Here is a 23,553-nt window from a genome sequence, read left to right as displayed (position 1 = left end):
GGGACCTAGACTGTATGTATGGGCACGAGGGCTTAAAAAACATTAAAGGCATGACATACAAGGTTAAAAAATAAACATTTTGTTTATAAACCCTACATATATGACAAGAAGTAAAAAGCAAAATTTTTTATGAAAATATGAATGGAATTTGATCATCATATTTTAAGTAATTTAAATATGTTCCTTCTTACAGTAGGAAAAGTAATGCATGATAAAGGCAGATCGTTTCTAAGTCAAAGGAACAGTAACTTTTTCAACACTAAAATGAAAAACTGTAGGTATTTTCAATTTGCATTTAAGTGAGACACAAACATGTAACTGATGCAGATGTAGCTATTTTTAATTGCTTTAGTTGACATTTTCAGAGCCAGTTAAAAAGTGTATGCCATTGTTAATATAAAAACATAAATATTACACTTTATGCATTTATTTTTGCCTCATTTACTTAGGAAAAGTTGCCACTTCTCTTGGTACTTCCCACAATGATCAGTCAATTCATCAGAGTAATAGATGTCATTACTTTGAAACATCAGATCACTTCAGAAGTGTACGTTCTGTCAGAGGTTTACACCTTTGTAAAAACTGATTACAGAAATATTCAAGAGAGAAGGTAGTTGCCTTCATTCTGAGCTCTTCAGTTTCTTTTTATTCTTTTGCAGTGGAGTTTCCAATTTTCGCTTCTTGGGAGTAATTTTTCTATCTCTTTTTGCCGTTTTATCATTCTTATCAGTCCAACAAACTTTCTTTTTCCTGACTATTGATGACTTCTCAACTTCATTTGCTGAAAAAAAGCAAAATATTTTTCACTGTGTTTACTTCCAGTCTTTGTAGTCTAACGTGGCACAGATTTATTTGTATCTCCCTTTAAAAAAGGGGGACTATAAAGTGATACTGTATTTAAAGTGAAGTTTGCCATTTATGCCAGCTTTGTCCATGAAATGAAAATAATCTGAAGGTCAAGTATGTAAACAGATTACAGAAGAAAACAAAGTAAGAAAAAAAAATAAGAAAAAATACTGACGTGGATTGGCCAACTGTATTGGCCTCAGATCTAATTTTGTTTACGTGCATAGAAGAAATGCAGTTCTATCAAACTGTTTATTCTTTTCGTATCTGTTTAAAAAGCTTCCCAGTGTGTTTCTCAGTATGTTATTTCAGCAAAGAGGAACAAAACTTTCATATAACAGAAGTGCGAAGAGGCCAGTATCCTCCAACTAGGTGACAATATATCATGCAACCAGTTTCTAGATACAAATGAACTATTGCTCAGACCCAAATGATCACTCAGTTCCTGCATCTATCTTCCTATGCATAATTCTACAGTTGTGGCATTACTATGTGCAGTCTTGATATAATATTAGATGGGTAAGGATATCTGTGTCACTTGTCAGTCTCATATCCCCACTTCTTTGAGCTACGAAAATTTTTCCAATATATGTATGAAAAAACCTCCCACTTAGTATCTTCCATTTCACAATCACATTAACAACTAAAAATACACACAATGCTATTACCTTGAGATGATGTTGCAGCTTTATCAGAATTTTCTTTGATTTCTGAAGCTTGGTCAAACCATACTGCCAGACATGTCAGCCTAGCTTTGGTATTGACTTCACATAGTAAAGATGGCACATCTTTAATCTGAAAATAATACAAAAAAGAAAAGAATTAAATGTTACTTTATTTCCCTTTAAATCTGCTTAAGTATTTGAACTTGAAAAAGTATTTTACTGCCCAACTTCTACATCTTTTCTGAAAAACTGTAAGATACCTAAAAATGTTTAGAACTAGACACTGTGCAGGCTAATGGTCAGATTCTTACAGTCCTGTTATCCTCACACCATTCCTCACTGGTGGTTTTATACAAAACCACCCAACTATTCCCAACTATTTTAAGGGGATATCTCAGTAAGCAAGACAGATGGATTTCAGGCACATGCAAATAGTTTAACATGAGGCACAAACAGCTGAAGCACAGCTCCACAATAAAATTTGTTAATGATTCAAAAGTTAAGCTCCAGTGTAATAGCTATTTTTTTGGTGCAGCTAAAATAATTTAAGTGACTGTATCAGATTCCTTTTTTTGCCTCACAAAGACAAGACTGCTGATTAAAAATAATCTCTTCATACTGTACTCATAGCACAACCATCAACCATTGCATCTGTCTGCATTTATGAAATTTCTTAACTGCTCTGTATCAGTCAGCTTTGGGAATACTTGGGCAAATATCCTACTACATATGTAAGGAGATAGTGTCACAAACACATGCAGAACAACAGTATCAACACATTAGAAACTATCTGCAATAGGATATTCTTCCTCACAGAACTGGACAGAGCACTTACACAAACAGTTTTACAAGATTTTGCTTGCATGGCAAGAAGAAAAAATCACACATTTAGTCAAAATAATGACAGTGTTACAGAGAGGGTTAAAGAGTGCCTCGCTGACTATGTCTATTATGTACAAGGAGAACAGAAATTTGAGACAAAGGGAAAAGAGGGTTTTTTCCTCTGGCTTAATTATATATACTTAACTATACTTATTACATATACTTAAATGTATAAAAATCGTCAACGGGTTGAAAATTATACATGGGCAAATTCAGACTAGAAATATAAAGTACAAAACGTTAACAGATATGTATTTCATCTTATATACTTATAACGGAATATGATAGATCCTTTATGATTAGGCATTAAACAAATCTAATCTTGATTTTAAAAAACAGGCTCTAACGCAAAACAATAAACACAGGAAACTTTAAAGATAAGGCATGATTCCTTGTTCAACTGTGCTACTCAGAACTGTTTGAAAATAAAGAAAAGTTCAGGAAATACAGGAAATAAGAGTGCCCAGTATATTCATGAGTTTGAGTTTTTCAACGGGACAACTTTTTTCTCCCACATGAACCACCCCCACCCCCACACCATAGATTTTGTTTTTAAGGGGAGTAGCAACAGTCAACAACATTACAAAAATTCACAACAATCCTTAGGGCATATATTACTGATTAGAGAGTCGTAAGCTTGGCCAGGCAGGTCTAAAGGAAAGCACGACTTTACATAAAAGAGAGGATGAGAGCTTCATAATTTCATTGTATTTTGTAGTTTGTTAAAAAATTGCAGAGATACAAGGATACACAAATATACACAAACATACATATAGACATATACATCTTCTGCTGAAAATAGCATGGAGGAAGATCGAGATATCCAGATTACAAATAAAATTTCCTCAATGATTTAAAATTAGTCTTTAAAATGGAACAATCTGCAATTTTAGTTGTCTGATGTTTTTCCGTAAATGTACCAGCCAGTTAAATGGACCAACCTTATTAAGATCCAGATTCCACATTTTAATGTAACCATCACTGGATGCAGTAACAATAACGTGTTGTCCTTCCCTTTCAAAACTATAGATATCTTTTATTCTGGGAAGAAAATGTAACACTCGGTTACTTTATAGCATGGTAGTTCACTTCAGAACAATAAGATGACAGAAATTAAAGATGAATACACAACAGTCTAAAAGTTAATTTGAACAGAAAAAACACAGGCAGGAACTTGGAAAGGTAATCTGTTTTGAATGCTGTCATTTAGAGTAGGAACACTTGCCTTTCCTAGCTGTCAGGATTCAATTCAGAAGAACACTTTAGTACTTTTAAGCACACACTAAAATTTATCCACATTAATGACATTTCAGCTAATGCTTGTGTGTTTTAGTGAATTAAAATCTGCATCTGGACGAATATTTGGTATTCAACAACAACAGAGAATACATAATTACCCTTCTATTGTCTGGACTGAGTACAACTAGTTTATTTTATCTAAGTATCCTACACAGCCAGAATCTGTAAAGTCAGGTTAAACATTCTTTATATGGTCTCTTCAGAAAATATTGGTGCCTGATCTCAGGAATTCACAGATCATAGATGTAAAGTTTAGTATATATACACAAACACACATACATGTATTTATATATAAAAACCATGCATGCGCATTTTATACAAAACCAAATAATTTAGTAGAACCTTGTCCTTTTTGGTGTCATTCCCTACCATCTCCCCACTGCAAAGCTTTGATATAGCAAGGTGATCAAGCTATGGCTCAAGAGACACCAGCGGCCTCTGAGCGGTCCCACGCCAGCCCCAGGGCTGGGGCTGTATTACAGGGCTCTCAGCAGGAACGAGCTGCAGTAGGGCCCGGTCTGCTGGGTAATTCAGACCCTTAGCTGTGGAGGGGGCAGCTGTTGCAAGGATTGACTGAGACACGAGAGGAGGACACCACCAGGTGTCTTATTACCGAGTTTGTCTGTCCACTACAGCACAGTTTTGCAGCGGAATGGTGTCATCTGCTGCCTCAGAAGCACTACAGACTCCCCCATGGTCCCATCAATTTTTGGTATTGTAACTTGTAAAGGCATATCAGTTCTGGGGAAGGAAAGAGGGGAAGGGGATGTTCCTCTTGAAAAAAGATTATCATAAATCCATGCCAGTATACTTAGACCTTATATTTGAATCATGTATTTAGATATGATCTATACTGAGATCTTATATTTAGATCTAAATATTTTATACTTTAGATCAAAGTTTAGACCTGCAATGTTTCTAATTCTATACCCTGTTGTTTTTGCAACTTGCGTGGAAACCAGCGTACTTGAGCTCATACTAAAAGCAAACAAGTCTGTCTCAAATTTGGAATTCAGCATATATTAGTAAATTTACTTTCTATATTAAAACAGAAACAATACTAAGATATGCTGAACATTACAATTCATTGGACCATACTGACTGTTGCCATAAATATTTAAATATTATAAGAGAACAAGTATGAAATACCTGTTTTCATGAGCTTTAAATTCAAATAGGCATTTTTGAGAGTCACAGTTGTAAAGCCTTATAACTTCATCATCTCCAGCTATAGCAAGGACAGAATCCTTGGAATAGGAGAAAAGAAATGCAAGGGTGATTAAATTCATGTTTCAAACCAATTTACTTCCCAACATCCTTCTTTTTGTACTTACTGTAATAAATGTAAGCGAAGAAATTCTCTTCTCTGTTTTGATGGTGCCAGTGATCGAAGCTGTGTCAAGGTTGTAGACATCCACCTTATTTGTTATCACGGTCACATACTTCTCTCCACTGGGAGACCATTTAATTATGTGGGCATCTATACAATAGACAGAATTATATGCACATGTATACAGCTTTTTGCACTCTATATTGCATACAAATCGAAAAGTAAGTCTTCAGAAGCTGCTAGACAGTGTTTTCTAAGTCAACCTGAGAAAAATGCAGAAAAAAATCAAATAACCTAGAATACATAGTAACAAGTAAAACTATGGTTTTAAATATTTATTTTCATTATCAAAAGTTATAAAGAAAATAAAACATTTATTTAAATGTCTTGACATCAAACTTTAAGGAAGAAAATACAATTTTTACTTTGTGTCACTGTTTTCCTTTTGGTAGATAGTTATAATTAAGCACATATGCTTGCCTGCATGTGCAAAAAAGTTGTCAAAGTACCTTGGAATTAACTGGCTTGTTGATTAATTCATTCTACTGATCTTTACTCATCTTTAAACAAACAAACAAAATCTAATTCTAGCTGTTTAACAGATTTAGACTGATAAACTCACTTTGCTTCAAGTTTTTGATAAAGGCTGATCGTCCTTCTACAAGATTCCATGTTCTGAAAGAAAGAATAGACAATGTGCATTCAAATTAAAAACAGCTTAGCAAAATCTACCGTTAAGTCCTATCTGCTGACAAGAGGCATCGAAAAGAAGCTTTTAAGTATCTCTATGCATTTTACTACCTTCTTAATGCAAGAGGAAATGATGATTTGAAATGTTGTTTGCACACTTCATGGTCAAAGCTGTGTTATTTGCTTTGTAAACCACAGTTTGCAATGCAGAGCCAAATTAGAAAAGGAGCTGAATTGTTCTGTTAAAAGTAACCTTATATATATATATAAAACATACATATGCAGCAACATGTGCGCACTCAAAATGAAATAATACTTTCCTCACAGTAAACAAAAACCTGACAGCTTTCAGAAGTTTAAACAAATATCGTTCTAAAATGAAAACGTGTTTATACATCTACTGGTGATTATAAAGAGTTAGAGTACAGCAAGGGGCTGAGTACAGCAAGAGCTACTCTTGAGAAGACTTTCAATGTTGCTGTTACTTAGAACTTAAAAAGACAATCATCACTGTTGCACAGGCTAGGCCTAACACAGGACTGATGCTTATAAACACGGAATTTACTAACTACTTAACTATAATTCTCAGCATTTCTTAATCAATTTCGACTCACCTTAATGTTTTATCTGTTCCTACCGACAAAGCTAATTTCCCAGAAGGATGAATAGAAAGAGATGTCACATGCCCCCTGATAAAAACGAAACAATGTATTAGCCACATTTATTATTTACAAGGAAAATAAATATGAAAACTCATATGAACATGCAGATTCAAGAAACTCACTTATGTGCCTTAATGGATTTCAGGCATTCCCATCTCTTTGTGTTCCAGATACAAATTAGTCCATCTTCAGCCCCACTCAGTAGATGCGCAGTACCATAGAACTCCAGACAAGTTACTGTGCCTACGAATCAAAATCAGTGCTATAGGCAATCTGCACATATTGAGCAGCCACCACACAGGGAACATATTAGTTAACAGAGATGCTTCTAGCATCCAAACATGCCAGCTACTGCTCTACTCTTGGGAAAATCTGAATTATTTTCCAAGTATTTCTTCACAAAAAATGAACTTCCTTGCTATATTCAGTCTATGTGCTCAGTTAGTCTCCCTGTAGCCATATACATCTGAACTTCATCTGATCCATCCTTTGAAATAGCAATAATCAACAGTTGTGGCTCAGGTGACACACAGCTTCTGTCAGTGGTAAGGAATGATCTAACGTCAAAGCCCCCTTTTTGACACACAGTTCAATCTATTGCACATGCTGCTTTCCAGAAGCACCAGATTTAGCAAGTGTAAGTTGAATGCATGTACTATGACTGTTTAGTCTGGTTCTGTGTACTTCTTGGTTGTCAGGAGAAAAAGGACATTTCAGGATTGAGCTACGAATCACCCACGTGTTGAATTGGACTGTTATTACCTGTTCTCTTTCCCAGCTATAATCTAGGAGGCACATGAAGTAGGCAACATACCAGGTAAACTGTTCTGGCAGCAGCAGCCTGCTCTCAGATACTGCCTCTCTCTTTTGGGTGGCTTATGTATGTCTGTGACAGGACAGGGACACTGGGAAAGATGGCTGCTGGAAGCAAGCACGGTATAGGTAAATTGTCATGGTAGAATAAAAGTGGCTCATAAGCCATTTGTGGCTGTAACTACTTATACAGTTAAAACCAAAAATATTTGGAAAAAGAAGCTGTATCTGTGGGCTGATGACCACAAGAATTTTTGGATTTTTATGCTTCAAAGCTTACCTTGCTTATATCCTTGGACCATCATGGCTACATTACCACCAGTTTTAAAGACTAAAGCCTTATTAAAAGCATGACGATTTCAGTTTTCTTCTAGCAAGAGCCAGTTTTCCAGTCATGAGGTTCTATCATTAATATTCTGCAAGACAAAAAGCTCCCTTACCGTTGTGCTGCAGCAGTGCCCCATGTTCTATCTTCTTTTTCATATCATAGATTTGGATTGTCTCATCTCTGCTCCCAGTGACCACGTATCTGTTATTCACTGCTACTGCTGATAACGAGGCAGAGTGGGCATGATGGGTAAAATCAGGGACAAGGGTCCAAGACTGTAAATGAAATACAAAATAAACAGGTCTTCCTGAAGCTCACCACAACGAGTTTTTCTATAGTCATCTTCATCATGCTGTAAGATTTTTTGTTAAGCAAAAACCAGAGATGTATATGTATCAAATGCAAAGGAATTACACTTAGTTATGAAAATAATGACAGTCTACAGAGTTAATGTGCCACTAGGAGGTTAGTCCCCATAATTTAAATGTCCAGACTGCCTCTTGTAATCAGTGTTCGGTTTAAATGAAGAGGTATGTGAAAAAGTATCTATAACAGAGGTAAATCTAATGGGCAGCCCTGACAAATTTGCCCTTCTTCCAGCACTACAGGCTGGAGACATGCCCTCCACCTGGCACGGGCCCTTCTGGGTCTCGCAAGACAACGTGGCACCTCTCGCGCTGCCCTTTTCCCGCAGCTTCTCGCTCCAAGGCTCAGAGAGAAGAGCCTGCGACACAGCCCCCGACGCGGCCGGCCGCTTCCCGGGGCTCGCATGATCCACGGCGCGGGGGAGGCCGTCGCGCCCCCCCGGGCAGGACGGGGAGGCAGGGGCCGAGCCTGCGGCTGCGGGCGGCAGCCCCGCCCCCGCGGCGCCTTAAAAGCCCACCCGGAGGCCAGCGGCGCGGTCGGGCGGGCAGGCCGGTGAGTGGTTGTCTCCGCGGCAGGCGGCCGTTGGGGCGCAGCTAACGGCCGCCGCGCGCACCCCTCCCTCCCGCGCGAGGCAGCGCGAGCGCGTTACCTGGGCGGGCCGCGCGGCGAAGCCGAAGAGAACCTGCTCGTAACAACCCGCCACCAGCTCCATCGGCGCCGCCACGCGCGGCGCCACCTCGAGGCCCGCCCGCGGTCTGTCTGCGGCGCTGCCTGCGCCCGCGCCGGGGCCCGCCGAGCCGCGCCCGCGCCTCGTCGCCGAGGGCGCTTCGCTGCCGAGGAGCCTGCGGCCTCAGTGAGGCGGAGGTGGGGGGCGACGCGCCGAGGCGCGGTGAGGGCACGGGCGGCGGGGCTCAGGCGTCGCGCGGGGCAGTCCGCGCGGCGGGTCCTGGCGGAGCGGAAGCGGGGCTCGCGCTGCTCCTTATGGCGACGCGGAGGACGAGAGACGTTAGTGCCGGGATCGCGGCAGGCGGGAGGGGAGGGGAGCGCCCCTGAGCGGCGTCAGGGGGGCCTTGGCGGCGGTGGATGGGGCGCGAGACCATATACTGCGCAACCCGGGGGGGGGGCGGCCCCTCCCTCCGCCTCAGGGGCGGCTCGGCCCCGGGCCTCCATCGCCCCCTCCCCCCGCCGGGCGAGCGCACCGCCGAGCCGCGGGCGGGGCCGCCTTTGTTAGGGCCGTGCGGGCTCTTTTGCCCTTTTTTGACATTATTTTTGTATTATTATCGCGTAACGCAACAATAAACGGGAAACGCGGCCTAGGCGCCCCTTTGGCCGCGGCGCGGGCGGGGCGCGGGGGCGGGGGAGGAGGGGAAGGCCTCGCCTCCCGCTGCGCTGCGGCCCTTCCGCCGTGCGAAGTGGCTTATAAAAATGCGTCACGGCGCGGCGCACTTCGGGCCTGGGCCTGCCGGGAGCTAGGCCGGGGTCACTGTGCCGCCTAGAAACGCTCGGAGACTGTTCTCGGCGTTGATGGGGCCCCTGGCGTCGGCGAAACTGCACCAGAAGGGAACGGCTTGCCCCTCCGAGACTGGATGAGCTGTATTCCCACATGCACTTTTATTCTTAGATAGCTTTATCTAGCCTGTTATGCGTTGAAAGCGCTTTTTTTTTTTTGCCAATACAATCAGAATAATAAAGCGAATAAAAAAGCTGATCAGATGTGTGTGTAATCTTAAGGAGGTGTTTGGATTCTGGAAATTAAAGTTGCTCTGCTGTCCTTAAGTAATAAATATCTCTGTAACTACAGTTAAGATAAATAACCGAAGTACTATGTGAATACATGCAGTTCTAACTTCTTAATGTTTTTGACTTGTAGTGAAAAGATCAATCAAGATCAGAAGGGGAGAGCGCAAAAACGCTGTTGTGCTTAAAAGTCTGATAACTGTGACCAGGAAGCTCTTGCATTACTTGCCTTCTGATAGTTTTTTTTGCAGTAGAACTGCGTTGTGGTGTGTGGCATCTCATATCTGCACAAAGAACGAGGGGTAAGTTTAAAAAAAATTAAGAGTATTATGTAGTTGTCAATTCAAGAATTAGTATTCAAATGTTAAAGCATGGAGGAGTTGGTGATTCCTTTTTAATAACAATAAGGTTAGAATTAGAGGATCATCACTATATGGGCCCATTAATGGCAACTTTTAACTGAAAAAATTGCTGCTGATAATTCTTTATCAAAAACAGTTTTAGTTAAGACATCATATATGTGAAGCCTACTAGTGTATGTGTATATTTAAGGATTTGTTTTAATTGAAAAGCTTCTTGGCTTCAGAATGGACAAAAGGCATCTTATCCTGAATAAGACCATGCATGGATGTTCTTATTCTAGTATTTGGCTATTTTATGTCAAACTAGCTTAAACCATTTCAGATCACTTCTTGGAAGTGATCCCCTGTGTGGGCAACTTTTTAAAGCATTGCAGATACTCTAATTATTGTTTTAAGTGAATGTGGACTTAAGTAGCCAATACACAATACATTACAGAGTTTACTGCATGGAAATGGAAGCTGAAACTCCAACAATTCTATATCTATATTGAAGCAGCAACACTGGATGAAAAAAATCAGTAGTGGTCAGTGAACAGCTACATGTGTGGAAGGGGGTGCAAAATATTTTGTAACAAGAAAAGCTTTCTGCAATGGTTTGTACTGGATGTGTGACGGAGAAAAAATTAAAAAATAAAAGGCTATCTGAAAGAAATAACAAAGGTGTGGTGTGAAGCGTATCCAGAATTTTGATAATAGCAAGGAGTCATTCTGCTAACTAGCTGGGTGAGTTAGCATGTGAAATGTGTATGTATGGAAGGGGCAGAAGAGATAATGTAAGTAAATGTGCAGAGAAAGATCATGCCCACCTTACTGTGCCCTGCTCCCTCTTTCTGCTTCTCTCGCTGTTCAGCATGTAAGAAGTGCCACTGCTTGTTTTGCTATGTAACTTGCAGCACAGGTAAATCAACACTTAGTTCTTCCTGCCTTTGAGCCAAATTAAGGGGTTGTACCAAGCACATGGAAGCTTCTGTTTTATTGTGGTGTTTTTAACTATTTTAGAAGAGGTCTCTTTTTAAAAAAGAAAAAAGAAAATAAAAAAACAAACAAAAAACCCCCAAAACTTTTGTTCTCCTATGTATGTATTCTAGTAATAATGGTAAGGCACAGGAGACTTAAAGGCTCTCATTTCTGACTGCTTTGGACAATGGGAAAACTTGGCAGGCCATCACAATAAAAAATTAAAATGTGAAGATGCCTCCTAATCTTAGTCCAGTTAGCCATACATCCTTTTTTGTCTCCACACTTGGTTACTGTATGATGTAAAACAATATTATTTTGGTCTGCAGAACCTCTATTTTAATGGACTGTTAAACATAATGAGGTGATGCTTTGGCAATGACAGGTTAGAACATAGGAACTTTTAATTTCTGAATTAATAATCCTAAAAACTTAAGGCAGGATGAACATCTATGAAAGTAGTTTATATCCAAGATAAAAGATGCTTTATCTTGCTCTTTCCCCACACTTTTTTCAGCTGAAGGATTGCAATAAACTGCACCTGTACAGTTCTCTTGCTGGAGAAAGACAACTCAACCATGGCAAACCAGGTAAGATCACTTGGTGAGAAATTCAGATTGGCAGTGCTTAATGGATTCCAAAACCATACTCAGAATTCATAGTAAATGAAAAGCTGAAATAGCTAGCTTGATCTGAGTTGGGTGTTCTTTTAGTCTTATGATTTCTTCAGGTACTTTGGTAACTGTTGGTTGTCCTATGGATGCTTAATCATATCAACTGAAGTAGATTGGGGGCATAATGCTAAATTGTGCAGTTTGGATTATTTGAGCATGAGGTCTGATGGATCTTGTGCATAACACTCTATATAAGATATATGTAGAGATGTTCTAGAAGAAGAACATTAAAGTCTGCGTAAGTAAAAGTTACTGAAAACTACTGTTCTTATTTTTGGAGCCCTGTATTGGGAATCTTTGTTCTTCAGAATCTTAAGTGAGGGAGGCAACTTATGTTAATACTGCTGTTGTCTCCCTCCTCTTTCTTGTAGATGTCCTGCTTTGTTTTTAAACTTCCTGTGGTGGTTTTTTCTTCCTTTTTTTTTTTTTTGAGGCACTTTTTATGCCTATTTCTTCCTGGCCTTGCATCTGGGTTTGCGTTTTCCCTCAGCCAAAATAGTATCTGTTCCTGGTCTGCCTTCTCCTTATGTTCAATTAACTAGCCTCCCATCATTGTTCCTGGCCTGGGAGAGTTGACTCACAGTTAGCAGTGAGGAGAGGCATCTCACATAGGAGGAGGAGAATTCGTAGGTGAGGGGAAACAGGGACAGCTGAGATCCCCTCTAGGCAAGAGATTTTTCTCTGCCTCTTCATCACTCCCACAGCTGCTGCAGAGTTTCTTCTGAATCTTGGAGCTCAAGTTGTGCACAATCCAGTCCTTAAACTAATATTTAGGATTGGCCAACATCAAAGGGCTAACTGCTTTTTTCCTAATTCCAAGAAGAAGCTGTCCATCCTTTAGCCAGCTTGACAAGTCAGGGGAATATGGCTGTTCATACAATCCTTTGGCTCTGTTATTTTTGCCAGGCGTTTTCCCCAGAGGCTGCTTTCCCTCATGGGAGGCGGAGGGAGAAATGGGACCCCAGGCTTCTTTCAAGGGCAAGGTGAATATGGGGAAATCACCTGTGGTGATGGGGAGTGGGTGGGAGGAATGTAAATGAGGCTAAATACTATAAAGGTGTGTTTTTTATCCCAGCAGGATTTAATGGGAAAGAAAAGAGAATGCCTCCAGGCCTATAGCTGGTGGAGAACACCGCAGAAAAAACGAAAGAAAAAGAACAAAATAAAGCCAGGAAGAATTGAGTTTGTTAGTAGTTCAACCAGGTAAAGTATTTTTGAGATGGGCAGATCTGACCGCTATCCATTTAAATTGATAATGAGCAGTGAATGCCATCGTTTACCTTTAAAACTTTGAAATGCTGCTTCTGGTGCATGTACACCAAATACTGCTTGTGCTAATATACTGCCAATACAATAATGAAGCTTTCTATAGTAAGTTCATCTCCCACTGTTACTGAGAAGCAGTGGTGCAATATGCTGGTAGCTTTTTTGAATTACTGTAACTTGAGGTAACACTTCTCTTGAAATTTTTGTGCCTTTATATTTCTTGCTTGCAGACAGTAAAAACTGGGCTTTTTTGAAACCAGCTTCTAATTTGAAGTGTGTTTTGCTAAAGCAGTAGAATGGACCCAAAAAACTGACTGCTTTATGCTGGAGTGATGGCATTACATTCTCCAAAATAGTTCTTCAGTTAATTTTTTTTGTCACATTTGTCTCCTTATTTGTCCAGTGATAAGTGGCTGTATATCTGTTTGGTACCTTAGTCTCAAAACAATAAAACTGTTCTTTTTTTTCCTAAGACCGGATTATTCAATATTTGTTGGGGAGCTCACCCCAGAAGTGGATGACTTCCAGCTCTATGACTATTTCCTGAAGAGGTACCCTTCATGTATTGACTGCAAGATAGCAACAGATCTACTGGGATATTCCAGGTAACTTCTAAGCAAATTTGAAATGTTGTCAATATGTCTGCTTCTATAAGTAATGTATAAGCACTTGCATCTGGACTTTTTCTGCCTTCCCCCCCTCTCCCCCAGGCAGGGAGAGAGCAGAGATTAATCTTTAGCATTGCTTTTTTTGACAGCAAGGATGCTCATGTTGCTAGAACTTCGGAGTTAGTTTTAGGAAGTTAATAGGATAATCTTCAATTTAAACATATGCATGCCTGCATGCAAGGAAACCTGAGTGGTGGGAGGGGGTAGAGCTGTGCATTGAAATCAGTGCAGCTCTGCTCACATACAGCAGTGTATCTGCTTAGTCATCTGCAATACTGAAGAGGAAAGAATTCCCATTTTACATGTGGAAGAAAAGAATAAGGCCTGGCAAATTGTAGATGGGTTTGGAGGGCTGAACCTGTTAGTACTAGTAATAAATAAAGCCTAGCAGAAGCTAAACTGGCTGTGCAGTGAATCAGGCAGGGATGAGAGTTTGCTGTTCTGACAGTGCTGGCTGTAATAGGCACACAAACTTAAGAGAAAGCATGTTTGAAGTAAAAAGTTAGTGTATAGCACAGAAGTATAGAATCTGATTAGTTACATAGGTTAGCAGTTTAAAAAGAACGTATTGTTTGTGCTGGCTCTCAGCTGGTTACATCTTAATGTTACCAAGGAACAAGCTGTTTGCTTCTGGCCCAAGTTTTTGATTTGGTGAAAACATTTACTGTGCATGTGCACATGCTGGAGAGGCTGAGTTCTGTAACAGAAGCTCTAGTAGTTACTATCGTATTTTTTGTAGAACACAAATTGGTTTTGTAACTTTTACGCATACTAGAATTTTTGTTTTCTCCCTTTTGAAAATTGTAGAGGGTATGCCTATGTCAGATTTGGTGAACAAGGTGATCAGATGAGGGCACTGCAAGACTGCCAGAATGCGCCAGGTCTGGGGGGAAAACGAATTCGGCTGAGCATAGGAATTTCTAAAAGGTAACAAACCAGCTGTGCATTGATACAGTAGTTCTAAATCAGATTCTTGTAGCTCTGCCTTCATAAAATCTGTCTCACTTACTGTAATGACTGTACACATGATGCAGTCTACTTTTGCATTTTTTTGTTCCATATATCATGTTTTGACTCCCTGGATTCATCTACCTCTTTCAGGATTATTGGGGGAGAGGTAGATTCCAGGTTCTGGAACATAGGCTTAGCTGTTGCTGTGACCAGTCTTGTTTCTCATAGTAGCAAAGTTGATACTGAATTCATAAATATTATCAGGGCCTAGGCATGGAGAAGGCAAAAGGGTGACAAGTTAATGTAGGGTTTTGTATGCTTGAGGTTTTCTATTCTAGATAGTAGCACATCACTAGTTTCCCAGCAGGCTAGGGAAGGAAGGAGCTCTTTAACTGGAAAAACACATGCATATAGGGGGAAGAAGAAGGTAAAGGAGATGGTACTCCACACAGTGTTCTGGTAACATTTTTTGCTTTCCAAAGTTGGGGCAGTGGGGAGTTTAAAGTTTATCTCTTTCTCTCATTTGAGAGGCTTTTTATTCTGCCTTCTCAGTTCTTTATCAGTCAGTCATTTGAGTCAATCTCTGACCAGTTACAGAATTGATACCAAATTTGATAAGCTCTGATCCAGGATACAGACAAAATGGAAACTGTTTTATAAAGTTCTGAGTATTTAAGAGGTTAGCTTGTAATTTCTGTTAAACAGTAGAAATAACTTTCTGTCCTTACCCTGTATAATACTGCAAATGTTGCCTCTTTATTTAAGAATGGAAATGCTCTTGTTGAAGAGGGCACTGTCCAGAAGTGGTCTGATGACTAAACAAGTTTGAAAACAAGAATAGGTCATGAAGAAGCATGTTTCTCCACTTCTACCCAGAGCAATGCTGCAGTGTTTTGAGATTTTTCTTTCTTACAGAAATTTGTGTGGGGAGAGAAGTTAGAAGCAGAAGACTTAGAAGATGCATTATCTAGTTGTTTGTTTACTACAGTAGCAAAATAATGTCTCTTTACTGTAAAGCTACACATGCATTCTGATAATGATATAAGCTTAATGTCATAGTAAAATACACATCATTAATTTGAATCTATTTCTGAATGGCTGAGTTGTGCTCTCCTAGCATCAAAACATCCAGCCATCAGAGTAGTTTGTCACAAAGGCTCACTTAATTTGGAAACTATCTGTGAATTCCTTTAGTCTGTGTCCTTGACAAAAGGCAGGTCTAAACCTGTCTTTTGTGTTGGGGATGAAGAGGAACTAGGCACTGGAAACACAGGAAGTCTGCTTCTACTGAATCAGTGAAGAAATGTCTAAACATAAAGGATTTGGGGGGGAATGTGCAGCTAAGTTACTGAACTTATTTTATTCAGTATACCTCAGTTTTAGTGTGGATAACATATGTGCCTTGATTGCTGTCAGTCTGAAGCTGCCTCAGAATATTTTTTGGGGGTGTAGGAGTGGTGAAAACTAATAAGCTGGTCCTTTGTTCTTAAGAACCAGTATAGTTTGAAATTTTACTGCAGATTTGGCCTCCCACTGGATAATGGCAGTGATTATGATTTTAAAAAAGACTGATTTCACCTGACAGACTTTGGCAATTACTAAAGCATGCTTTGTGGAGAATAAAACAGGAGGGGTAGAGGTAGACATGACACATTGGCAGGCAGTGTCAGATATTCCTCTGAAACAGATAATCTAATTTGGCTCACTTGTTTCTGGAAGTAAGATTTAGTAATTAACCAAACAAAAGATAGAATGGCTAATTAAGAATGAATGCACTTTTAAAGCAGCTGTGCTTGGTAAATGCCTCCTGGTTTTAATCAATTAGATCTTTGTGTTCTGCTAAAAGCTAGCAGCAGCTTGCTTATACTGATAATAAAAATACTTTAAATGGGTAGAGATAACAGTGCCATGGATCTAGAGTTAATCCAGGGAAATTACTTCTGATATTGGCTAAGGTGAGAGTGTTAGCCTCTGTATAAACATGAGGCATTGTGCTGTGACTTTCTCACTGTCACCTAGGCAGATATTTTTAAGAAATGTTTGCTTTTAAGTTCTGAAGTACCTAAACTGGCAAATTGTTTAACTTCAGAATTAGTTTTAAAGCTTGTTGTTCTCAAACTCTAACTGTATATAACTTTTAATGTTTCAGGCTGAAAGCAGAATTCCAGCGGTACCAGTCATATAACTACAATGATTATTACCAAGATTATCAGAACTACTACTCGCAGTGGAATTATGATCCTTATGCTGACTACAACTATAGCTCCTATGCTCCCTATGATAGCATGCAAGCTGTTGGAGACTGCTCTTTGGGAGATGCTGTTATGGCTCCAGCTGTTTTTGAGGTAAAGATACTACACTTGTTTTATACAGTAAATTCCACAAATTGTATGAATTGTGTAAATGGGAACAAAAAAATGAAGTCCTAAAACTGAAATCATTCTTTTTGCTTAGTGTGGAGTGGGGGTTAGAATAGCAGGCTTCACTATGAGGTATCTGTGTGACTAAGTGCTTAAGCAGTACATCTGTAGTTACACATTATTACATGTTGCTCACATGTACCAAATAATGGTTTTGACATACAAAATCATGTTATTCCTATTCCTGTTGTCCTTCTGATGTGCTTTGCTTCAAGCAAATTAAAGAATCAGTGTAAGATAGTCTTATGGTTGATAAATTGGCTGGTCTAAGATGATCTCCAGACATCCTTTCCAACCTGAACTATACTTTTGGTTTTCTTTTGCGAAGAAGCTGTTTATTCCTGTAGTTGTAGGAGGAGGGAACAACTTGAGATTAGGAGATGACAATGGTTTTGTGAACATAAGTACAAAATTACTTTGAACTTCTGATGTGTTATCATATGGCTTATGATTAAATTTCTATGAGTACTTTCTTGTTTGTTTCAGGAGACTTCAGCTATGGCTGAAATCAGTGATGACCTAATAATTGAAGGTAATAATGATTGTATCATTAAATTTGAATTTAGCCATACTTATGCCTTTTAACAATATGAGCCGACTTCTATTTGAGGTATATTCTGGAAATTCAAGAAGGTAACTCATACACTGAGGTCTTCTGTGGGGTGTAGCCAAGATGAGTTGGGGTTGATAGGCCTTTCATTATATGTCAAGTAAAATGGGATGTTGTCAGTAACACAGTAGCTTTCTCTTAATGCTACTTTCAGTCTCCTTTCAAGATGGTCTAATACAGAATTTGTCATGTCTGTATTGATTTTGCTAAGCAGATTCTGTATTAAATATTAATAGGTTGGGAAGGGTTCTGGGAAGGTTCTGGAACAGTGCTTCCCACTGAGACTTCTTATGTCAGTGTTTAATAACCTTATCCTGTGTAACACAAATTAGTAGAACTGACTTAACTGGTTTAGGGAAAACCTTCATGGTTTAAAAATTATCCTTAAATCTGTTTAAATACTAATGTAGTCTTAGCATTCTAATACAAGAGATTCTAAAGAAGTTGGAATTGTGAAGTTTGTCATAATTTCGGGGGGAATAAAGAGGTTTATTGAATTTAGGTAATAAAGTACTAACTCTAAAGCATGTTTTATTCAGCATTTACTTCTCAGTTTCTCATGTGCCTCTCCGAGGTCAGATATTTGTACTTACAAGGTTTTTATTTTCAGATCCACAACTTCACTTGGATATTGATGAAATGAACAGACAATTTATGGAGACAAGTGAAGAATTCTATGATTCGCTCATGAATTGTCACTGGCAACCTCTGGATACGGTCACTTCTGACATCCCCTTTGCTATTTAAGTGTCTTATATAGCATGACCGTTATGACCAAGGTGCTAAAACTACGTTTCTTCTATATTGCTCTAGATCATAAGTTTTAAAGCACAATGATAAGTTGGGTTTTTTGCTATGCTTTTGACAGATTCTGTAATCTCTTTTGTTCATCACTCTACTCTTGAAGCATCTTGAAATCATGTAAATATTCTAGAAATGTAAAGAGTTAAATGGGGTCTTAAAGATAGACTTGCCTGTGTAAATAAAATTTTGTTTCCGCAAACCTGCCAGCAAGGGATTTTACTCTTACATGTGTGCAGCACATTCTCTTCTGGCTTACAGAATTTAACTGGAATATTTCATCTATTGTTGATTTGGAATTGGTGTCAGGCCATGGACAACAACTAACTCTTCTAGTTTTCTAGGTTTCTTAGATAATTATTTTTACAAGCACTTAACATGCTTGTTTAGATAAAAGTATATCCAGGAGATGTTTCCAGGGTTTGCTATGGGGACACTCATGCCCACTGTTCCTTCTGCAGTCTGTTGGAGCTAACTGTGCCACTGTTGATCTGCTAGTCAGTTAAAACTACTTTATAAGTGTGGTGTATTAAACAGGAGTGCAGACTTTGGGGTGCCACAGCTGCAAGTATTCCATGAACTAAGGATGTTTTCAGCTGACCATCTATGCCCCAGCATGCAGCTTCTCCCTAAAGTCTCCTCCTGCCCCTTCTGTAGCCTTCTCAGCTGATGCTTTACAACAGAAACTACTATAACATTCTTAAACCTAAAAATTCATGGAGGAAATAACTTTCTGGTTTAGAGAAGGAAGAATAACCCACTACCACCAACAAAAACCCATTAACAACTTTGTGCTGTGTCCTAATCTCCACAACTGGATCGGTCTTCCTGATGCTCAGATTGTATGCCAACATTGGAGGTGTTTTTTAATGATGAGGTTGTAAAATTTTTTTTAGTAGAGTGCCAGTCTTCAGTATTGAAGTTGGAGGAGTAGGGGAGATGATAATGAGCAGAGTGCTGCTTTATTAGCCAGCCACCTCTCTCAGTAAGTTTCCTTACTGTTAAACTGCCCTCATCTTGAAGGGCATGAAGTACTTTGTAGTCACAGACTACTTAACAATATAGAGGCAAAAGTATTCACTAATAAACAGTGTATAGTGATAACTTAGGCTGGAAGCAGAATTTAGCTTAAGTAGTAGCTGTGGAAGCAACTAAAACAAGTCAAGGCACTTGCCACATGGCTGCTGCCATGTGTGTTTTGGGGACAAGCTAAAGCAACTGTTAGATGCAGGAATCCATTTCTCCAGCCTTTTAATGACATTAATAATGAAGGTGATGATTGTCAGCCATGTATGGACTTAATTCAATACAGGATTTGTTTTACATTTTATTTTGGTAATACTGACCTGTCATTTCTAGCTCCTGACCAGAAACTCCTCCTACTCTCTTTGCTGTTTAACTTGTTAGCATATTTTCACTGTGAAAATATTCCTGTCAGATACAGAAATCTAAAAAGGCAAGGCTCTGTGTACCATAGGAGCTTCTGTTCTTTATTTTTGCAGCTATATGTAGGAACAGCCAGAAGGCAAAGAACCTCATGTAGGCAAGGGAGTGGCATCAATGTGTCAGCAATTGCCCCCTTACTTTGGGGGAGAGCTAATTGCTAGGTAGCTGGGAAGAGGGATTTGGGCGATTCCCTTGTGTGAACTGATGAGTGTTTGGAGGGTGATGGTGAGGAGCATATTTATGAGAATTTGATGGAAGGTGGAAGTAAAATAGATGGAGAAAAGAACCTGACTGGGTGGGAAAAGGGTTGCCTGCATGCATACATGGAATTGTTTTAAGAGAGTGAGGTAGGGGAGGACTGTTGAGAGAGTAAATGTAAGCTCCTTGAACTTGAATGGGAGTGTGAAAGCTTTGAAAGCTTAGAAACTTTGATGCCAACTTTAATGCATAGCTGTGGTGCTTGAGCTTAGTAGTAAAAGCTGGTCTCCTACACAGAGGATTTTGAAGCTAGTAGGTAATACCAACATGAGTAGCAAGGGTATGTAGGAAGGATGGCAGGCAGCGTCCACCTCTGCACAAGTTACATGGTGCTTGAAGTGGCTTGCATAGCACCACTTTACACTGCAGTTGCATTACAGCAAGTAGTCTGTGGAAATCTTTTGTGGTATCAATTAAAAAAATGTGATAATAAGAACGTGTCGGCCCATAAGAAATGCTGACTGATTGCTCCTAGAGTATATGTGCTGAATTTTGGCCATTGGGAGTTTGATCCATAATAGGTAAACTGTGTAATGTGGGGCCCAGGTAGCTATGTGATTTCACTTAGTCTGACAATGTGGCAGTGACAGCACCACACTATATGAACCTCAGTAGAAGTCTCAGTCCATAGCTACCACATTCATGCAATTTTCCCTCTGTGCTGTACACACGTGCACCTTCTGTTCTGGAATGTAAATTACCTCTATAAGGGAAGTACCAATTTTGTACATCCAGTGAAAGAGGTTGGGCCAGTAGTGGGTATATTGTGTTGCAGTCAACTTGAGAGGAGGAAAAAAAACCCCATATGTTGGTTGCAGCCCCCCACCACCACCACCTTTCTTTTGGTCTCTCCTGAGACTTACTGGCTGATTCCCTTTTGCAGTCAGGAATGCACCCATGGGATTGGGAGTGTTACAGTGTTTAGGGAGTGATTATAGTGCAGGTTCTTGATTGTAGAAGCATCCTGAATGCAAAGTTTCTTCCTGGGTTGGTATTACCTCTAAACCTCAAATATAGGAAAGAGTGTTTTCATTAGAACTGTTGGAATGCATTGCTGAGATTTTTCTGAGTAAACCTCCAGTTTTAGTGACTAACATGTTGGCTTATACAAAGACCAGAACACATCATAGGAGTGTCTGCCATCAGTTCCACAAAGGTGTGATTGCAGTGGGAGCTTTCCTTAAACAAGGAAAGGCAACCTTTTCAACACCACCATATCTCACTTCTGTTTCTCTATTTTGTCTCTATTTTATCCAGCTGAAAGATTTTGTTCCCCCCCCCAAGCTTAATGAAGGTTTTTTGTAAGAATATTCAGTAATAGTTTCATAAACTTTTTTTTCATTCTATGTAGTTGCAATAGATAGTGCCTTTACTCAAGATTTGCTAGTATTTTCTGGAACAGTAGTTTTAACATTTCCTATCCCTCCTCTGATAAGAATGGCTTTAGTACAATGGTATGAGGGGCTACTGATCCCACAATTGTGAGCAGGGGAAAAAGAAACAGGCCAAAAAGACTAAAGAGTTACTTAAGCCATGACTGTTTCTTTTTGCAGGATGCTCTTGGACCAACAGCTTCTTTGTAGCACTACCTCAAAGTAAACTTGCAGATCTAACTCATAGGGAAGATTCATCAAATGCTGATGATCCCTCTCATTCCGCTGGATTTTTTTTTTTTTTTTTTTGCCTTTGCCTTTTGTTTTGGCTCATTTTTAACGATGCATATTTAACTTCAGTGACTCATGTTAATAGACACTGTTTGTTTAAGTACAGCTGCAAGCATTTGAGTCATAAGTGTCATTAAAAGCATGTCACTATATAGGAAATTGTTCTAAATAAGTAAAATGTAAGTAAAGTAAGTAAATAAAACAGCATATGAATTTACAGAGAGAAGCTGTAGCGTAGCTGCCTTTGACGCTCATCTGGAAGAGAAAACGTTGTTTCAGGTTATCTTAATTTACTTAGCATACATCAGAAGGAGAATCTTATTTTAAAATGGAGCAGCTCTTATGAGTGTCCAGTGTAGGAGTAATTTTAGTCAATTCTTTGTGCGGATGGGCTTTTAGAAGCTGGCATTACTACTGATAAATGACCATTATTAAAAGGCACAATTTATATCCCTTTGTGAAGCTTGTTCTTCCCATAATGGATTCTTCTTCTCCTGGTGGAAGTCATAGTTTACCACAATAATTGATTCCTTGGCCAAAACGATGACAAATTCAGGCTAAAATGTTACCTTCTTTGTATTTTGCTGATGGTACTGATGTAAATCTTTTTTGATTATATTGATACAGTTTTTTGACATGTATGTTGTGGAAATAGAGCCTTGTACTAGAATTGGCCTGCAAATGTAACACACTAGCAGCTTACAAGAGATGAGGTGGTTCTTACAGGTGCCTTCTAAATGTGTTCCTTGTCCTGGCTGGCATAAAGCATTCCACTAGACATAAAGTTGTAGTTAAGCTGGTAGGGGAGAAGGAGAAGACACTAGAGTTCTGAGGGTCCATTTTATGGAGAGAAATACCTAGAAAGTAATTCCCCTCTGTTGGGACTTCAGAAATGGTCATCTCATTTAGATGACCATGAAGACTGGACTAAGGACTAACAGATGGACTGAGAGCTTGCAAATCCAGAGAGTTGGAAAGATACCAGTGATGTTAAAGTGTTCCAGTATGAAACAAGAAGCAAAGACTTTACAGGGCAAAAATCTCAAGATTCTTCCTGAAAGCAAGGACTCTGCTGCTGCTGGGTTGCTTTCCTTGAGGCCTTCAGAACTGCTCTTACTGGTGTGAGCTCTCCTAAACCCTTGAGTTTGTGTGTGCTGTGATGACTGTTTTTATTTTTTTGGTGGAGATGGGTGAAAGGGGTTGTGAAATACTGTATTATGGCTCTGTCTTTCATTGTTGAGTATCTGCGATAGACTCTGTGATCACAGTCTCTCTTCTACATCAGTGCGAGAGAAAACATTTGTTACTACATTGTGTTGCATTTTGGGTGATGAACATTTTTATTGACTTTCACCGAGGGTGATTGAGATGCACTGCTCAGCTCCATTGTTAACAGAGTGCACCACATAGGATGTAGAACCATAGTCTCAAATTTTAATTTTTAGTAGCATAAAAATTCATAAGGAACTAAAATACTTTACATTTTCTTGATTTGTAATGGAAACCTATCTTGTTTTGAGGTAGAGACAGCTGGGTTGAAGCTTATCTTTTTCACCTGTTGGCCAAAAATGAACTACATTAAAGCTGGAGGTTGCCGTTTCTCTTGCTTACATGCAATTTGTAACGGGATCCCCAAGTAACACTGCATGCCCCCCCTCCTTCTCAAGCTTTCTTTCTGCCTGCTCGCCGGGACTGACGGGGGGAGCCCCCGCCCCGGGGAGCCCACGGGGCCGCCCGCAGCAGGGGGAAGAAGGGGGAGGGGTCTCCCCGCGGCCCCCCCCCCCCCCCCCCCCCAGCTCGTCCCTGGCTGCCCGCCGCGGGCGGAGCAGCAGCAACCCTCACGCCCGAAGCTTGTCTG

At 39.8% G+C, this 23,553-nt stretch overlaps 2 protein-coding genes across 11 annotated transcripts; one reads left to right on the top strand and one right to left on the bottom strand.

Moving 5' to 3' along the window:
• Positions 1-319: 319 nt before the first annotated feature.
• Positions 320-8,655, bottom strand: PAK1IP1 (PAK1 interacting protein 1). 3 transcript variants are annotated; one of them, XM_026104790.2, is made up of 10 exons: positions 8,531-8,655; positions 7,628-7,790; positions 6,497-6,617; positions 6,327-6,401; positions 5,645-5,697; positions 5,027-5,172; positions 4,842-4,939; positions 3,335-3,434; positions 1,515-1,641; positions 320-781 (listed from the first exon to the last, which is right to left on the bottom strand). In XM_026104790.2, the coding sequence occupies exons 1-10, from the start codon at positions 8,591-8,593 to the stop codon at positions 621-623; spliced, it is 1,107 nt and encodes a 368-aa protein (XP_025960575.2). In that variant the 5' UTR covers positions 8,594-8,655; the 3' UTR covers positions 320-620. The 3 variants fall into 3 exon arrangements, with proteins under 3 accessions (XP_025960575.2, XP_064363096.1, XP_064363097.1); XM_064507026.1 differs by lacking the exon at positions 8,531-8,655 and adding an exon at positions 8,185-8,315; XM_064507027.1 differs by lacking the exon at positions 8,531-8,655 and adding an exon at positions 8,144-8,162.
• LOC112985844 (tRNA selenocysteine 1-associated protein 1-like) lies at positions 8,304-23,295 on the top strand. 8 transcript variants are annotated; one of them, XM_026104769.2, is made up of 11 exons: positions 8,748-8,886; positions 9,752-9,920; positions 11,455-11,527; positions 12,518-12,594; positions 12,687-12,814; positions 13,351-13,482; positions 14,353-14,472; positions 16,646-16,841; positions 17,403-17,448; positions 18,137-18,305; positions 21,585-23,295. In XM_026104769.2, the coding sequence occupies exons 4-10, from the start codon at positions 12,565-12,567 to the stop codon at positions 18,271-18,273; spliced, it is 789 nt and encodes a 262-aa protein (XP_025960554.1). In that variant the 5' UTR covers positions 8,748-8,886; positions 9,752-9,920; positions 11,455-11,527; positions 12,518-12,564; the 3' UTR covers positions 18,274-18,305; positions 21,585-23,295. The 8 variants fall into 8 exon arrangements, with proteins under 8 accessions (XP_064363101.1, XP_064363099.1, XP_025960554.1 ...); XM_064507031.1 differs by lacking the exon at positions 8,748-8,886 and adding an exon at positions 8,304-8,433 and having other exon boundaries at positions 18,137-23,295; XM_064507029.1 differs by lacking the exon at positions 8,748-8,886 and adding an exon at positions 8,606-8,745 and having other exon boundaries at positions 18,137-23,295.
• Positions 23,296-23,553: the final 258 nt, after the last annotated feature.

The sequence above is a fragment of the Dromaius novaehollandiae genome, chromosome 2 (genome assembly GCF_036370855.1).
Source record: "Dromaius novaehollandiae isolate bDroNov1 chromosome 2, bDroNov1.hap1, whole genome shotgun sequence".
In the NCBI taxonomy this organism is placed as follows: domain Eukaryota; kingdom Metazoa; phylum Chordata; class Aves; order Casuariiformes; family Dromaiidae; genus Dromaius; species Dromaius novaehollandiae.
The sequence above is the reverse complement of the archived record's forward strand: the minus strand, read 5'-3'. Positions and strand labels throughout refer to the sequence as shown.

What these genes read in the sequence shown, in the direction of transcription:
- PAK1IP1 (XM_064507026.1), bottom strand. Translation starts at nt 8,286, where the DNA reads ATGCGAGCCCCGGGAAGCGGCCGGCCGCGTCGGGGGCTGTGTCGCAGG. An exon ending in GGCACTGCTGCAGCACAACG is followed by an intron (nt 6,618 to 7,627) that starts GTAAGGGAGCTT and finishes TTTGATTCGTAG; the next exon opens with GCACAGTAACTTGTCTGGAG. An exon ending in AAATCCATTAAGGCACATAA is followed by an intron (nt 6,402 to 6,496) that starts GTGAGTTTCTTG and finishes CGTTTTTATCAG; the next exon opens with GGGGCATGTGACATCTCTTT.
- LOC112985844 (XM_064507031.1), top strand. Translation starts at nt 12,565, where the DNA reads ATGGGACCCCAGGCTTCTTTCAAGGGCAAG. An exon ending in TGGCTCCAGCTGTTTTTGAG is followed by an intron (nt 16,842 to 17,402) that starts GTAAAGATACTA and finishes TGTTTGTTTCAG; the next exon opens with GAGACTTCAGCTATGGCTGA. An exon ending in TGATGACCTAATAATTGAAG is followed by an intron (nt 17,449 to 18,136) that starts GTAATAATGATT and finishes TTTTATTTTCAG; the next exon opens with ATCCACAACTTCACTTGGAT.